The sequence below is a fragment of the Dendrobium catenatum genome, unplaced genomic scaffold (assembly GCF_001605985.2).
Source record: "Dendrobium catenatum unplaced genomic scaffold, ASM160598v2 fragScaff_scaffold_716, whole genome shotgun sequence".
In the NCBI taxonomy this organism is placed as follows: Eukaryota; Viridiplantae; Streptophyta; class Magnoliopsida; order Asparagales; family Orchidaceae; genus Dendrobium; species Dendrobium catenatum.
In genome coordinates, this window is record NW_021319178.1 from 19400757 (window position 1) to 19418150 (window position 17394).

Sequence of the window (17394 nt, forward strand, 5' to 3'; positions counted from 1 at the left end):
GAGGACCATCGATTTTTTGAGATGGTGATCTTTGATAAGGTGTGAGTCTAGAACTCTTTCAAGAGAGGTTATCTTCCTGTTCAAGTGTGGGGTTGCTAGTTTATTCTTTTCATCTTTTCTTATCATCTCATCTTTTTTTTTTTTCATTCATGATTGGCTTAAAAGTGGGAGTTGTTTTATATATATCTATCTTATTATTGATTTATTTGCTATGCATAAAACATTAATCGATTGTATGGTTGTTATGATCTCTATTTTTTACTGCTAGTTTCTATTAGGAGCTCAAAATCTTACATAGAAAATTAGTTTCATCTCTATTTTATTATCCATTATCAATACAAAATAGCTGATGTGTTGAATGGCTTGCTTCCCATCGCATCTTACTAAGTCATCAAAGCTAGATCAGTATTTAGAAATCCTAGAGCCAAGAATGTCATAAATCATCATGAGCAAGCCATCCCACCCCTACGCTCATAATTTTGCAAGGAGAACATAACACTCGTCTATTTTCTGAGTTATAACTGCCATAACATGCTGCCTTACAAACTGTAACATAAACAATTCTTGCTCAATAAAATTATATCTATACCCAATGTCTTTCGGCATTTCAAGCAAAGCAAGTACGCTAGCAAACTTAATGAACCAGCTGAAATCAAAACCCAAATACATGCCCATGACTTCTATTGCAGCGCTTGCCCAATCTAGTTCTGTCCCAAAATAACAACCCAATGCCTGCTTCAACTAGCTCTGAGCAACATCCTATTACCCACATGGGTCTAGAGCCTCCATTAGTGCCTAATGCCACCTCACCAATCTATGAGATCTCCCTCACACCACTGGCAACACACATTACACATGAATGAGCTATCATTTTTTGTGTTAAAATCAGAATCATAATCTTACTCCTGTAATTATTCTATTAATTATTTCCATCCCTGATTTAAGTCTCTAACTTTGCCGCATTCCTATTAGAAATGTTCCTGATATTGTATAAAACACACGTTGGAGTAATACACACTCAACAATTCTCTAATTCTTATCAGGGTATCATAGCAGCAGGAAAATTTTGCCAAGTGTCAGTTCCTCTTTCATTCCTTCTGTTTTTTGAAGTAGAAACCTCCACCACCCACCCCACCTTTTTTTTATACTTTTTTTTGCTACCGCGAACACACTCCTACCATGATTTCTCTCTCCCTAAACACCAATATTAATGCTCAAATTCCCTTTTATCTCAGGTTCCCTTAGTACTGAGAGATGCAATATGAATCCAACAGGATAGTTGCAAAACATCCATTCAACATACTTGTTGAATCAAAAGAACCATCCACAGTTGTTGCAATTGGTTCACACGTTCTAGAAGAGAGGAGGGAAATCAAACCATTTACGTGGCACCACACATGCAAAGTGATCCCACGTTTAAAGTTTGGGAATGACCGTGACTTTGGTGATGTCCTGGATATGAAAGTCTATGATTCAAGAGATAAAAGATATATGCATGTTCCTCCATTCAGCCAAGTAAATATGAGATATGTTAAATCAAATGTATTTTAAAGTTCATGATGGTACAGTAATCTGTAAGTTGTTTTGAATATGAGAATAATCCAAAAAATGCACTAAATTGCACAATGTAAGAACTTATCACAGCCTAGGTGAACATAGCAGACAAAATAAACATAACAAAATACTCTACAAGTGGATTGAAAAGAAATCTTGTAAGATATAAAAAGAAGAATGGAGTAGCACCTCCCATATCAGCAGAAGACAATTCATTATTTAGCAGTTAGTGAGAACGGAATCACCTCATAAATGTTAGGAAACATGCATGAGAAACATAATATCCAAGCAACATTAATAAGATGTAGGTGCTTACACTTAACAACTCCATTTTGTTGAGAAGCATATAATCATGATGATTAATGTATAATATTATTCTCATCATAAAAGGAGACAAAATGAGATTGCATATATTATCAGTGCAAAGTGCATTAATTTGAACGAAAAAGTACACTTTTATTTCTTAATATAATACATTGAACACCCCTCTTCTAACCGACACTTGAAAAAGTAAATCCAAATAACCATAGTGTGGTCATCAATGAAGGAAATAAAATATTAAAAACACAAATGAGCCGTTATAGGACTTGGTCCTCAAGTATCAGAATATAGCAAGTTAAAAAGTACATTACAACCTGAAAAGAATGACGAGGGAAAGGATGCACGATGAGAAAAATATTTTAGTGTATCTTATTTATTACAAAAACATCATAATATATCTAATAAGAGGTGAATATAATATTCAAGGGTATGCCCAATTAACATTTACCACCTACCAAATATTGATTATTTCCAAATAGGATATTTTCTCGAGATAATATGGGTCAAGCAATACATAGCCTTGGTTGCCACCTATCATGGTTGAGCAAAGTTCAAGGGCAAGTGACTCACATAATGGACTAGTGATGAACGATGTCGAAAGCTCTCACATCAGAGGATGATTTACATATGAGCATTGAATTTATTTAGAAACGCCGTGTGGTTCTCTCACTTGTAGGCATAAGCTTTTGGCTTGACAAATGGCTTTGACCAATAGTATATCTAACCTAACTTTGGATCCTCTTTAATTCACATTCCCAAACACCTCTTAATAAAGGGAGAAGTTATATGGACCAAAACTCCACCAACACTCAGCCAACACCCATAGCCCGCATAACCAAATTGCTGCTATTAGGAATGATAAACCCTATTATTGTGACTCCTGTCTCAATCCAAGTCTTCTTAACATTATCCACCATTTTTGAAGTTGTCTTGACCTCCTCATTCAGCATCCAAGTCCTCAGTTCATACATGCTTGGAAATTGTAGTCCTCTTCCATAGCTTCCAACAGATCGTAACATATTAATCCATGACGGACTCCTAACAACATTAAATGGAATCCCATTTTCATAGATGAATCTAGCGATATCCAAACAAACCCTATTCCTGAGTTCTTTTGTAGCAGTAGAAGGCTGAAGATCCTGAGTGTTTATGTTATCCTCGTCATCAATATTTATCATAAATCTATCCATAAGACCTCGAGTGCCTCGGTTAAAAGAAACTAGATGGCTTCCACTACTGGAACCTTCATGTTGTGATCCATAATAAGAAGAGTTTCCTATCATCTCTTCCATATTTCTTTGTGTAACCTCCTTTGTGGTGGCAAACTGATGCGGGCAAAAGATATAGGGAGCCTATACCCTTCGCCCACAAAAGAGACACGACGGACTTCTAACGACGAAAATGACTAAGGACGAGAAAATGGACGAACAATAGGGAAGAACAAACTCTTACATTTCAATTTAAACTAAACAAGTAAAAAAAACTATGACGACGACTTACAAACAACACGACAGACACCTAAAGTTGCTGCACTTTGAAAAGAAGGATACAGGTGGAGCGGCACTTGCGAAGAGACGAAGAGACTAGAAGCCCGAGAAGAAAGGGTGGAAAGAGCCCGCAGGATTTCCGGAGAGAATGAGAAAAGAAGGTTGGAAAAAGCCCGCAGGATTTCCGAGCAACCCGCAGGTTAAGCTCATAAATGAACTAAAAGTTTAGCTCAAATATGATGAACTACTAGACTCAAGGGAAGCCAAAATATGATTTATTTTGGACTAGTGTTGACCCCCCCCCTTTGTCTACATCACAAACTTCTTTAAATAATCTGTGCATTCCTTTTTCACCTCACAGGTACTTTTGCACATGGTCCCACATTGACATGAGTACAGGCTAGATGATCCTTCAACCTCTTAACGCCATCAGTTAAGCGTTTCTCACAGAAATTACATTTCATGTAAACATATCCCTTCTTTGCACCTTAGCCAAACACTTCAACTTGAGTTCCATATTTCTATGCATGATCTTTCCTTCTTGTACCACTAGTCATGCTAATAATAGGACAGATGTTAACAATTATTTGTACAACCAAATACAATAATAAAACAACATGAATACAAAAATGTACCAGTCTGCCGGGGGTCCATGGGGGCGCTGCCCCTTGGCGGGGTTCGACCGAGCATGTACCGCTCAGTACCGAGCATGTACCGCTTGGTACCGAGCATGTACCGCTCAGTACCGAGCATATACTGCTCGGTACCGAGCGTGTACCTAGTGGTACCAAGCATGTACCGCTCAGTACCGAGCGGTGGTGGCTCGGTACCGAGTATGTACCTAGCAGTACCGAGCATGTATTGAGCAGTACCGAGCATGTACTGAGCAGTACCGAGCATGTACTGAGCGGTACCGAGCATGTACTGAGCGGACGAACGAAAGAAAGCCGAATCAGGAGTTATTCAAGCTTTCTTTACTATACCTCAAAGTTAAGGCCACAACACCGCTCACCTGCTCTTCCGACCTAACCGAGGCCTGAACGTTTCCTGCACTCACAATTTCGGCTTCGTTTCCTGCTTTCGAAACCATTATTGCTTTTGGATTCGTTTCATGCGTCGTCTCCTTCTGACTTCGTCTCCTGCACTCACGGCTTCGTCTCTTTCCCTCACGGCTTCGCCTCTAGTTCTCCTTTCAATTTTCACAGGAAGCCCTAATCCTATACGCGAATACACAAACACGAATCGGCTGCGTCGTATTTATATCGGCTGCGTCGTATTTATATATATACCGAAGAAAAAATTTCGAGGCAGTGCCTCATACTTCCTCGAGGCGTTACGCTCTAATGCGTACGCCTTGTGCGAAAAAATCGTAGGCTTCGCCGGATGGTTCGAGGCGTAAGCCCTGATACGCATGACTTCCGCCTCGACTTGAGGCGCGACTCAATGCGGACGCCTCGTCTGCTTTTTTAATGGTTGGTCCATTGGATCAATTTATGCAACAAATTTTATTGCATGTAAATTTTTTTTATAAATATGGGACCTAAGTGCTAATCATGTTAAAACATGAATTAAATCCAACCCCAAAAATTAAAATTAAAGCTATGTTTATATAAACAAACGAATTATAAGCCAACACTTTCCCGAGCATGAGCCAGTAAGTCACAATGATTTCGGATCAACTAAAAGATGAATGAATTTAAAAAACTACTAGAGTATGGTGTATCGAGTCAAGGCATGTCTCACAATGTTATATAATCATGACTTACTAAATATCATGAAATGTTTACAGGAAAACAATTAAGCTGCAGCAATTAACATGCATCTTTTCAAAGAAAAATCTTCTACCTGGATTAAAGTCTGGGCTAAAAGTAAAACCTTACTGTGTGCAAAACATAAACCGCCTAAATTTTTACACAATCTTAACTAACATACTCATTTATCCAAACAAATAGAATAGATTGAAAACCTGTAAACTTGGTCTTCGAGCAGACAAGCGTCCCGTTTCTGTATTGATGTTTAAAGAGCAATGAATACGCCCACTCTTACCTGATATGTGAGTTCCCTGCAACACAAAAATATTTAAATAAATAAATAATATGTATAACACCGGATTCAAGATGAAAATCAAGACTAGCAGATGCATCTTCCTAAGAAAAAAATGAATAAAATGGTAATGCCCGTTCACATTTCGCATTTTGTTACTTTGAACCATGACAACTCTGTCCACATGTTGACATAAGATTTGATTCAAATATTTGCATTATTTTAGTTTGTTTAAACATTCATTGCATTAAAAACCTTACCAACTGTACCCCCATATATAGAGGATTGGTTTTGTAATTGAGACTTATTATTATACTTTCTAAGTAAGGCCTCAAGAGTTTCCATTTTTAAAAAAGCTTTCCTTTATGAGTTTCCATTTTTAAAAAAGCTTTCCTTTACTAAAGGCTCGAAGGCCTCATACAAACAGGAGGCAGAAGTCTTATAAACTCTAAACTTCAGCGCACCAAGGATCAAACTTGAAATATGAGTTCAAACCCTATCCTATAAATGGAGCAGCCAACTCTAGAGTGCCTTGCAATAATATAATAATATGTTTAAATTGGAAAGGAATGTTTCGTAGATTTGAAAATGATAGTCCGCTTTTCAAATTGATAGCATGATTCATGAAGTAAAGCAAGTTTAAATTTATCTTGTTTTCCGTCTGCTCAACATTCTTAAACATTATATTCATAAATTTAACATGATTATCAGAGCACATGCGAATGAGTTTCATTTTTAATCTCCTTCACATGTTTTGATGCAAATGTATAATGCACTTGCATGATAAGCTTGCACATTTTTAATGCATTTGCATGACGCACTGCACAGTTCTTAATACGCATGTCTGATACATTTGCCTGAATCTTGATGTGTTGTATTTGAATTTTTAAGTTTCTTGATGTTGTATACCGGAAAATCAAAATTATTCAAACTTAAATATCTGCAAAATATTTTGTTTTGAGATTTTAAAGACCATCCTATATCCACCTGTGTTTGTGTTACGGATCTAATGGCATGACAACATGAGTTAGAATCTTGTCACATGTTTTGACATGGAACATTTTTTATTTGCATGTGGACCCCACAAGAAATCAATTTTAACCCCAATATAAATAGGAGGGTTTAGTAGTTATTTCATCCTATTCAAGTTAATTTAGACTCTAGTGTGCAAGGTTTGAGCATACAAATAGCAGCAAGAAAGTTCCACTCTTGCTCGTAGTGAGCTTCTAAGTGCATTTTAAGTTCCCTATAAGTCACATTCAAGTTTTATGCTTGCATTCAATTCTTCAGTTCTTCAAACACGACATATATGGTATTCTGAGCATTTTTCTTGTTTAATTTTGTAAAATTACATTTGTTTATTTTCAATTTTTTTACCATGTTAAGCAGTCCAAAAATCACTTTAGATATCTTTTCTAAGTTCTTTGTAAGCTCATCCAATGAAAATTTTGACAACATTCATGCTGGGTTTGCACACCGCACTAAGGTGTGTACGACCAGTGTAAATACTACAGCCAGGTCATCTACTCCCACAATGTCAGGAAAACCATATGTTGTTCTTCACACCACCATGAAAATTTGCGACACATAATTTTCCCTAAACATCAAGAAAGATGCGTATATGTATTATAATTCGCAACCAATCTCCTTCCAAACAGTGTCAAGAATAGCAAATATGGGGCTTCTTCCCACCACGTCAAAAAAGGCGTGTATGGGTCACCTGCACGAGAAATGTACAAGCATGATAAGCTTTCCACCACCACATCAAGAAAGACGCATATGAGTACTTGTGCCAAGATGAGTTGTTTAAGCGATTTATACCTTTACATGCAAGGCGGTATTATCAATGACAAGCAACAACGATACACAATATTTCTCTTTGTTCCTTCTTTCATATCTTATTTTCCTTTTTTATTTTGATTTTTTATTATACATAGTCATAGGGTTGAGAGAAAAAGTGAAGGTAGAGAAATGGGTTACCGGCTTGCAATATAGATGAATAAGGTTCACTTGGTCTCATATTTAGAGTAAATCCAACTAGGTGATTGCTTAAGTTGAAATATCTTCCTCCTTATGGGCAACTTCCTTTACTCAAATCTTTGGGCCCTCAAACATTGCCTAAGTTTGTAGGAGTTGCATTGTTTGCTTGCTAAAACAAGAGATTGGAGATAAAGAATGTGGGGTAAGGAACTTTGAACAGGTAGCACGGCACTAGCAATTGTTGCAACATTTCAAAACCTATCCCCCTCCCCCTCAAACTGCATTGGATCTCCCTGGCGGATTTGTCGTCGAAGTGACAAGTTAGGAGGTGAGGTCAGCATCAATAACAAGTTGAGATTCAAATATATGAAAGATTCTAGATCGTCATTGTTGAAGAAGAGATTGTTGAAATTTGAGATTGATGGTGCATTCATCGAAGGAGGAGAAATAGGCAACGAAGATAGAAGAGTTGTAAACAAATTTGCATAAGCAGGTGGTAGAATGAGGCTCGTCAATAGCTTGGGGACATACTAGGACAATGCTATAAATGGAGCTAGAAGTGTTGTAAACTAGAAGAAATGTTGCAATAAAACTAACGGAACGAAGCTATGTAGATGTTCGACATAGTGAAAAGATGGCTGGTGAAGAACCATAAGGAGCAAAAAATAGCAACATCAAGCTGATAAGTGACCAAAGAAGACACGACTTTATGGGTAGGGTACAAGAGCTAAAAAACACCGACTACATGAACCTTTTTTCATCTTCACACAATGCTAGACCCCATTGATGCCTTGGCCAATAAGCCCAGTGGCATGTCCTCCTTGACAAACAATGGAAACCATCAATGCCTACCAATGAGCTTCTGCATAGTTTATTTGATACATTGGTGGACTCAACATTGCCCATTTCCAGTTAACTCTAACACATCTTCCTTGCCTCTCCAACATTGAGGGGGTGTGTCGGTGAATGGGGAGAATGCTAGAGAGAGATGTGCATGTGATTGCATAAGAGGCAGGGATGCGAGATTTTTTGTTTAGATTGAACGAGAATGCGGCATGATGGGGATGGGGAGATGGGTATGATGCTAATTTAAGCAAGATTTGTGGGGTTTTTTACATGAATTTTCCATTCTTTATTTGATATACTTTTCTAATTTTTGCTTGATTGGTTCACTCAACTTTAAATGGGAGTAAAATTAAAAAAATGTGATAAAATTCTCATAAAATCTTTTATTTCTCGCGGGTCTCTGATGGGACATCTACAGGAGATTCTAGCGCAAGAAGACATTGAAGATCTACGGCAACACTCGCATCTTTTTACCTTTTAATTGATTTATTGTAATTTTATTATTTTAATGTTCTTTTTCGTTTTTACCCTCACTTGAGGGACTAGATGCATGTAACCCCAAGGGGTAATTTGGTCTTTTGTTTTGTTCTTGTAAGGAGGCCTATTTATAGCCTTCTTTTCCCTCTTATGAGGTTAATAAATGATTATTATGAAAAATATTCTGCATCCATGTGTTTGGAGAGAGAGCTTTAGTGCAGTCCCTTGGTGAAGGACAACGAATCACCCACCAACATTGGAAGCGTCCGAGTTCGTGGTTTTATATTTTCCTTCCCTTCTTCCCCTTTCTTTCCCACAACCGCCGGCCTATCACCCACTCCCTTCTCCCTTTGCTCCTCCTCTTGGTCTCCCCTCCATCACCACCTCTAAACCGGCCGACCACCCCTCCCTCTCGCCCAAGCTATCGGTCGTCAAAGCTTCACCCTTCCTCATAGCTACCGGCCTTCCTCCTCCCCACTCAAACAGCCACCGGCCTTCCCCTCCCATGGATCCAAAATCGATTGTTTTGCTTCTTTCCAAAGTAGAGCATGAAGATTAAGAGGGAAATCCAACTCAAAATCTGATTTCATAGTCAGATTTTGAATTCTTTCCTAAATCGACATAATCTATATTAGGAAAGAATTCAATTCTTGGATCTAACTTTAAATTAAAATTAAGAGGAATATTTTGCCCATTAATTCCTCTTAATTTTAGCTGAGACCACCTAAGGAAACCCATCCAATCAATCCCTACTCCAAGAATGCCGCCGGCCCTATTTGCCCCTCCTCCCTTTCTTTCCAAATCTCCCCTAGGGAGAGAATTGAAGACTTACCTAATTTAGATCTTCTTAAATTTGAAAAGATTTTAAATTTCAAATTCAAATTTATTTGAATTAGAATCCTTTCATAAAATAAGATTAATCTAATTTAGACACTTTCCAAATCTCCTCAAATCTGAAATAATGAGAGATCCTCTCTTAATACTCTTTCCTTAATTCACATCTTATGTTTGGAAAGAGTTTCCAATCCCCAATCAATTCCCCCATGCATGGCCGGCCCACCACCTCTCTCCAATTCAATTAACTCCAATAATTACTCCTATTATTTCCCCATCTAATCACAACCTAAGTAGCCGCCCCCTCACAAGCCCTCTCCCACGTTACTTTCTTTTTCCCTGAAATTTCTGCTGCAGTCCACGTATTCCAGCAAGTTTGACTTGCTATCCTGCACCCCTGAAGGCCATAGACTGCTGTCCATAACTCACAACATTTTATAGAAGCTGTCCACATAATTCTCCTCCTCATCCTTCAAGATCTCATGCATCCATTCGGGGAAATCCCTGGAATTCCCTCCTCCAGCTTTGTCCAGATTCCTGGATTGGTTCCATAAGTTATCCCAGGGATAGGAGCCATGATAACTGCTATACTGAGCCTACAGGTTGCTGTCTACATATTCTAGATTATGCTAGTTGGCTGTCCTCCACCCAGAAACTGTCATAATACTGTCCAAATGCCACTAGGGAGTTAGAGTTGCTGTCCACTCTTGCTCACACATTTAAACGATCATACCGGAGCTTCGTAATTCCTATTTCTTTGGATAAACTCTTCCTCCGACTCTCTTATCTTCATAGTTGTTACTCAATTGTGGTCTTAATTGATTCACAAATATAGTGTTAATGTTCCTCCGCTACAGCCTAGTAAATTAGAGAGTTTAGTGAGGGATCCTTGCATAGTAATTTATCTTATTGTTAATCTAGGGATCTCTTGTTGAAAACCATCCATGTCTGCAACGTTAGATTAATTGATTGTTTTACGGTCTTAACTCCTATGAATGTGATTTAGCCTAAGCTTGTTTTATCACCATATTGTTTTATCTTAGCGTTTAAATCAGCATAATTTTTAATTAATATTGTTCTCTAAATATTAAGCATGCAAATTCATTAATCTAATCATCCTTGCATGTACGTTCTACATCAGTCTCTAACTTGTGTCATTAACTCGCACACGAGTAAATTTTTTTGAAATTTTTATCATGTGCTAGCCTAGGCAATATGGGTGTCCTTTTATGTGAGATTAATGTTTCTAACTCGTTAATGCAGTCCACTGTGTGAAATAGGTAAAATGATCATATAAGTTTGATTGTGATCACCATGTTTTGCATCAAATTTGTGCAACACCACATACTACAGTTGTTTTGGCCAAGTTCAATTGAATAGACCCATAGTCTTTTCGTACGTCAATGCACTAGGCATATTGATGTAATTAAACGAGTGATGATTGACTTTTGCTTTAGTTGATGCATTTAGATCACGACTCGCGCAATATTGCGTTCGCAGTCCTAGTCATATTCAATCAATTTGAATTTGGAACAAAAATAAAATTCGAAACTAAAATGCCATTAAATTTATTGTTATGGTATGCAAACTTAGATAAGTTAAATTTCTTGTCTGATGGAAATATTAAACAGATTACACATGCTAAATAATGTAACAAAGTGTGTCAATATTAATAGTTTGATCAACAAAGTTGAGAGTAGTAGACAATGTAAAGAACAATAAGATAAGCACTTAGCAGAATATTTGCATTTTAAAAATCATATACCTAAAACTTAAAGCAGAGAAGAAGTTAAATTTGTAGTGTACTAAAGACAACCCCAACTAAGTTTATCAAGTTAGCATACAGCAAAGTATCCTCAAAAACTTACCTGCAAAGGAAGTATGAAGTTAGATATTAAAGAGTCAATGGAACAAACTTCACAGAGGGCGGCTATAGCATGACAGGCTTCTTTCCCTTCCTTACCCCGTCCAAAAGCATCATAAGCTGTTCCATAAACGGGCTTCTCTCTGGAATGTCGATTAAAATCAGATAGTTCCTCTGCTAACGAATTATGTGCAGTGTCTGGTTCTGATTCGAATCCATCAACCATCAGATTGATGCAGTCTGGGGAAATTTTTCCAGCGAAGGACTTCAAAGCATCACCACTCACTGAGGGCCAACCAGAAGCTGTATAAATTTCTGCTTGCATCTCTTTGCCAAAACATTGCAGAGTAATGTTACGATATTTTGATGGATTCTTCTTTCCATCTTCAGTAATATTATCAGAATTTAGCACTTTGAAGGTCTTGGAGTTAGGTAACTTTTGTTCTTCATCTTTTCTGTAACATTTCAGCCAAAAAAAAGGCTGTCATAAGCAATCAGTTCAATAAAATGAACATGAAAATACCTAAATAAAAAATAAGTAGTGCAGAAGTAAAATAGCAAATAGCAGAATGATATTCAGAAATATAACACAGGAAAACAGCTAGGTGATACACCATTGAGACGATGCATGTCAAATAATGATGATCTAGTAGAAGCTCAAATTAACCTACTGCTGATCTACATGCCACATTCGCCATTTAAAGGCATGCAAGACAAAATCACCAACCATGTCAAGAAACCATTCGCATTGTCAAAATGATGCAAATAGCTTCGGGTAATTTAGTCATATCTCCCTCATTTTCATAAGAAACAACAAAAAATTATTCCGTAAATTCACAAACCAATTCGGTACAACTTTCATTGTCAGCACTTTTGTTGATTTTGATCTCAATAATAAACACAAAATTCTAGATAATTTTGGGCCATCTCCCTCTTTCATCGAAATAGTATGACTTGTAAATATTTGGTTTTGTATTTTGATCCTTAAAAATTATTATGAAAATTATTTGGTTTATTCATATTTCATAAGGAGTGTCACTCAATAATTGAGAATTTAAAAAAAAAAAACTTTTTCAATAATTTAGGTGTCTCTCCCACATCTTTCATCAGAAGCACAAGATATTTGATTTGTTGGAGCTATAACTCAATCCTCTATAACTTTTATAATCACCAGTTGGCTAATTCGGAAATCATGACATCACTCATAAATTAACAATCACTACAACATTTTCAATAATTCGGATGTGATTTCACATCCTATGTCAGCATCATTTTTTTATTTGTTGGATTCATATCTAGACTCATTCATTACAACTTTCATAATCACCGTTTTAGTTTATTCCAATTCCATGCATGCAAATCACTCATAAAGTATAAATGTTTAAAAGATTTTCAAGAATCTTTACAAAAGTTTTTTTTATGATTTATGATTACCCCATCATCTTTTTATCAGAGTCACATTATAGTTTACTTAGCAGGTTTATAATTTGATGTAGGAACATCTTAGCTTTTATTGTGCTTAGGGACTAGTTTACCTTCCTTGCTCTAGAGACTTCTATTTTCCTTTTAAATAGGTCCAATGTAAGGTTTTGAGGATTATTGAATGATATTATCCCCATTAGAAAGCTTTGATATCAAGCTCATCGATCTTCGCAAGCTCCAGGCTCTGATACCAACTGATGTAGTGGATCGTCGGAAGATAATACCTGCAAGAAGGATTTTAGGATTTTCCCAATCCAGGGAAGAAGAACAAGAAGCTTTCAAAGCTTTCTAATGGGGATAATATCATTCAATAATCCTCAAAACCTTACATTGGACCTATTTAAAAGGAAAATAGAAGTCTCTAGAGCAAGGAAGGTAAACTAGTCCCTAAGCACAATAAAAGCTAAGATGTTCCTACATCATTCTCCCCTTGCGTAAAAGGAGCTCGACTCCGTTCGAGGCTCGTTAATTAGAGGGGAAGTAGGGTGGCAAACAAATTCCTGGATCGAAGACTTTGTTCTCAATATTTTCCTCCTATAGAGTGGCCTCTTGGAAGTTCCCAAAACTCATTACTCGAATGCCAATTGCTTTGCAGTCCTCAATGGCTTGGTAAACTTCTTCACGTATAGGATCCCTCAGCCCAACCAAACCGGCAAATATGAGATCACTTTCTATAAAAGCATAATTAGAAGGATCAAGTAGAAACTTATGAGCAGGATGGCCTTCACCGTCATAATTAAAAACGTCAGCAACATCGTCCTTGTAAGCAACTCCCAGACAACGTAAGGCAATCATTGACATCTCGTGAACAGCTTGTAAAATTAGAGATTTAGAACCTTCAGCCAACCTGACAATAGATGTTGCCTCTGAAGGTGTTGATGAGGAACTGTTAGTGATAAACTCTGATACAACACTTTGATATCTTCCAGAGCAATTTGCTACTTGTACTTTATCACAATGAAATGAAATAAAGAAATGTCCATTTTTAGTAAAATTTGGATGAAATGCAAGACCCATCACTCCAAATGCAGTATCAGCATGCACCATATCAGTCAAATCAAGGAAAATATTTGATTCATTCAAATCCAAAGTTCCTCCTGAATTTTGAGTTGGAACACTTGCAAGCCAAATCAAACCTGCTTGATCCGAAGCTGAGGCTGAAAAGAGAGAGTTTGTGCAGAGGAACAACTTAACAACAGAACCATTTAGCATCCCGGCAATAGTCTCTTCACCGGGCAGAACAAAATTAGAACAGGAACCTTCATTGACATTACATCGAATAGTTTGGGTGCATTGTACTGAATCAATTTTGTCAAAAGAATTTAGACAGGGCATGTTCACACCTGCAGTGCAAATATCTTTTGCTTTTCTATGAGGATTTGCCTTCAACTCTTGCATTTCAGCAACTAACATGACAGTTTCTAATAGTTCATCCACATTCTCACCGTTAAGAGCGCTTACCTTGACCATTGGGATGTCACCACCATAATTGACTATGTCTTTGAGCAGTTCTATGTTGTTCTGTTCTGCTGTTGTGCATGCATACTGAGCCATGTCGCCATGGGAGAGGTCTGCGCCATTGTCTATCAGAAGCCTTATTACAGGTTCAGGCTTGCCGAGAACTGCTTCCCATAAAGGAACACTTCCTACTGAATCTAGAACATTGGAGGTCTTGCTGATTTGAGAAGATGCTGGGGCGTGGTCTCTGAGAATCAGATTGAAGGGCTGGGCCGGGGTTTGAGGAGCAAATCCGGCTTCCATATTCGCATCATCTGATGCTGGCTGTTCGCAGGGCTTTGTGCTGGCTGATCTGATCGGACTGGTTGGGGACGGATAGTGTGTAGACTGAAGTGAGTGCGTGTAAATGGAGCATGCTCGGGTGCTGGACTGCAGGTTCGGGTCGCCTGTGAGAGCAGGGATCGAAGGTTGCTTGCTGGAGCGGAGGGAAGCAGTTGGCAGTTCGGGCAACAGGATCTGGTCGCACACGGGAGTGAAGCGAGGCTGGTCGTGCACGGAAACAAAGGTGGAGCCTAATTTGTGCGAGACTGGAGTGGATGTTGTCGGATCGAAAAGTGAACGCAGGGTCGGCGGAGCAAAATCGCGAGAGCTGAGATGGGGATCCGTCTGAGCGGGCCGTAATGGAGGATGGGTATCGAAGGAATTGAGAGGAGCTAAAAGCGGTCCAGTGAGCTGAGCAGAGGCAGAATCGTTAACAATAGTGGCAGCTGTTTCTTCGACTTCCATATCCCGATCGTCATGTCCATCTTTTTCAGTCGAAATAGCCAAATTCTCTTTGATTCTACTGTGCGAATCAAAGGCATGCCGGAAGGAATCGGAAGTGAAATCGGAATAAGCTCTGACGCAGGACATTGGGCGTGCGAGCAGATCTGAACGGCTTTTGGCGTGCTTGAGCGGAGGGAGTTCGCTGAAGACGCCCTCGGGCTGGTTGCGAACTGCGCGAACAGGCGGAGGATCTCGCCATCGCAAAGGAAGCTCGAGCGGTGGGTATTCCGGCGGTGGATCACGCCATTTGAGCGGGAGTTCGAGCGGAGTGTAATCATCAGCGACCGTGGGAGTATGGCGGGACGGATGGCGTCTGCGTGAAGCTGACGAGGGGATCGAAGAAGAAGAATGCCTCGGTATGGTTGCCGATGACATCCTCATCCTCCTTATTGACAGAAGGGTTTCACGAATCCGATCAAGGTTTCTATCTACCTGATCGAGCGACTTCTTCGATTGAGCTTGATAGAAGGCGATCCGGCTTCGAGCATCGTCGACAACCCACCTTCCTTGGCGTCGATCGTCGTCGACCGCCAATCTTGTTTTGCGGCTTCGATCGTCATCGACAGCCGACCTTCTTCTGCAGTCCATCGATCTTCGCAAGCTCCAGGCTCTGATACCAACTGATGTAGTGGATCGTCGGAAGATGATACCTGCAAGAAGGATTTTAGGATTTTCCCAATCCAGGGAAGAAGAACAAGAAGCTTTCAAAGCTTTCTAATGGGGATAATATCATTCAATAATCCTCAAAACCTTACATTGGACCTATTTAAAAGGAAAATAGAAGTCTCTAGAGCAAGGAAGGTAAACTAGTCCCTAAGCACAATAAAAGCTAAGATGTTCCTACATCATAATTTAGTCATAATTTTCATGATCACCATCCGGATTAATTCAAACTTTATGGGGGCTAAATTACACAATGAATTGAGAAACTGAATCTCCTATATTTTTCTTAGTAATTTGTGCATCCCTCCGACATCTTTTATCAAAATCATATAATTTTAAATGGTAGATTTATGGCATTATCTCCAACAAACTTCTTGTTTAACATTTTGGTTGAATCCAACTTTATGTGGTACAACTTACACAAATTTAGTCCATACCCCACAAAATATATAGCATATTATTACAATCTCTCATCAAAATTACATACATTCAATTTGAGGGCTCACAACGGTTTTATTAACAAATTTCATATTCACGACTCAGAAAAAAATTTAGCTCCATGCTAATCAAATTAACATCAGAAATTAAAACATTTTCAAAACACCCCAATTTTATGCAATTCCCTATTCAATTCATGTAGTTTGTTTATCATCCATAAATTAATCTATAACTCGTCCTTCTGGTTTTTTTGGAAAAGGATTTCAGTTTATAAAAGAAGAATGAAACAGAAGGAAACCAATAAAATTTTGAATTTTTGAATTTTAAATCTTTTAAAGATGACAAAACATTGCAGAAATAATATGCAACAAAGCTTTCTAAAATGTGACTCTCAAAAAATCTTTGTACGCGCTTTATTTTATGCTTTTTAGCCTCTATTTTATTGATTGAGGCTCGCGGTTCACAGTTTGCTCCTCATAAAGTAGAAACCCACAGTAACAATCATGCAAGCCTTTTTTGATGTGGTAAGGAGGCAACTTTTGATAATGTAGTGTTATTATAATTTTATTTTTATGCTTGCACGTGTAGGCTAATGCCCATGCATGTCTTTCTTGATACATTAGAAGACCAATGCCTACCTTCCTAGAAAAGGTACGTTATAGACCTATGTGATCCCTTCTTATTATGGTGGGGATTTTTGTTATATTATTCGCATGCATTATGACTTTACCCATGCATGTTAATACCCATACCGGTCTTTCTTGGCATGAACAATATATGCAACAAAAATTGGGGTCATGGCACCTCAGTGGCCACACCCGATTCACCTCTCAAGTGCACACAGACAACTCAAATTACCCTTGAGCTTAAAAATGCTCATAAAATATACATTAAGCAGCCAAATTTATGTATGTTGAACCAAACCCTTCTAAAGTAAACATTAAGGATGTAAGCAACTCAAATCAACAATATCAAATATTTCAAAATCACTAGACTTTCTTGGCCAATTTCAACAACATACAAATAACTTAATCTAGTCGGTACCCGCCTAATCATAACCTAAAGAGGTTGATGATAGGAAACGCATGTAGAAATAGAATAAAACCCTTGGGTGAAATTTAA

The 17394-nt window shown here is 38.2% G+C and overlaps 1 protein-coding gene across 1 annotated transcript in view; it reads right to left on the minus strand.

The window, feature by feature from the left end:
• The window catches only part of LOC110106989 (DNA polymerase I A, chloroplastic), a 62264-nt gene that overhangs the window by 30551 nt on the left and 14319 nt on the right, over positions 1-17394 (minus strand). Inside the window, exons 5-6 of the mRNA XM_020837107.2 lie at positions 11411-11861; positions 5329-5424 (exon numbers count right to left, since the gene is read on the minus strand). Of these exons, the coding sequence (XP_020692766.1) occupies positions 5329-5424; positions 11411-11861 (547 nt within the window). The remainder of the gene's footprint in view (positions 1-5328; positions 5425-11410; positions 11862-17394) is intronic.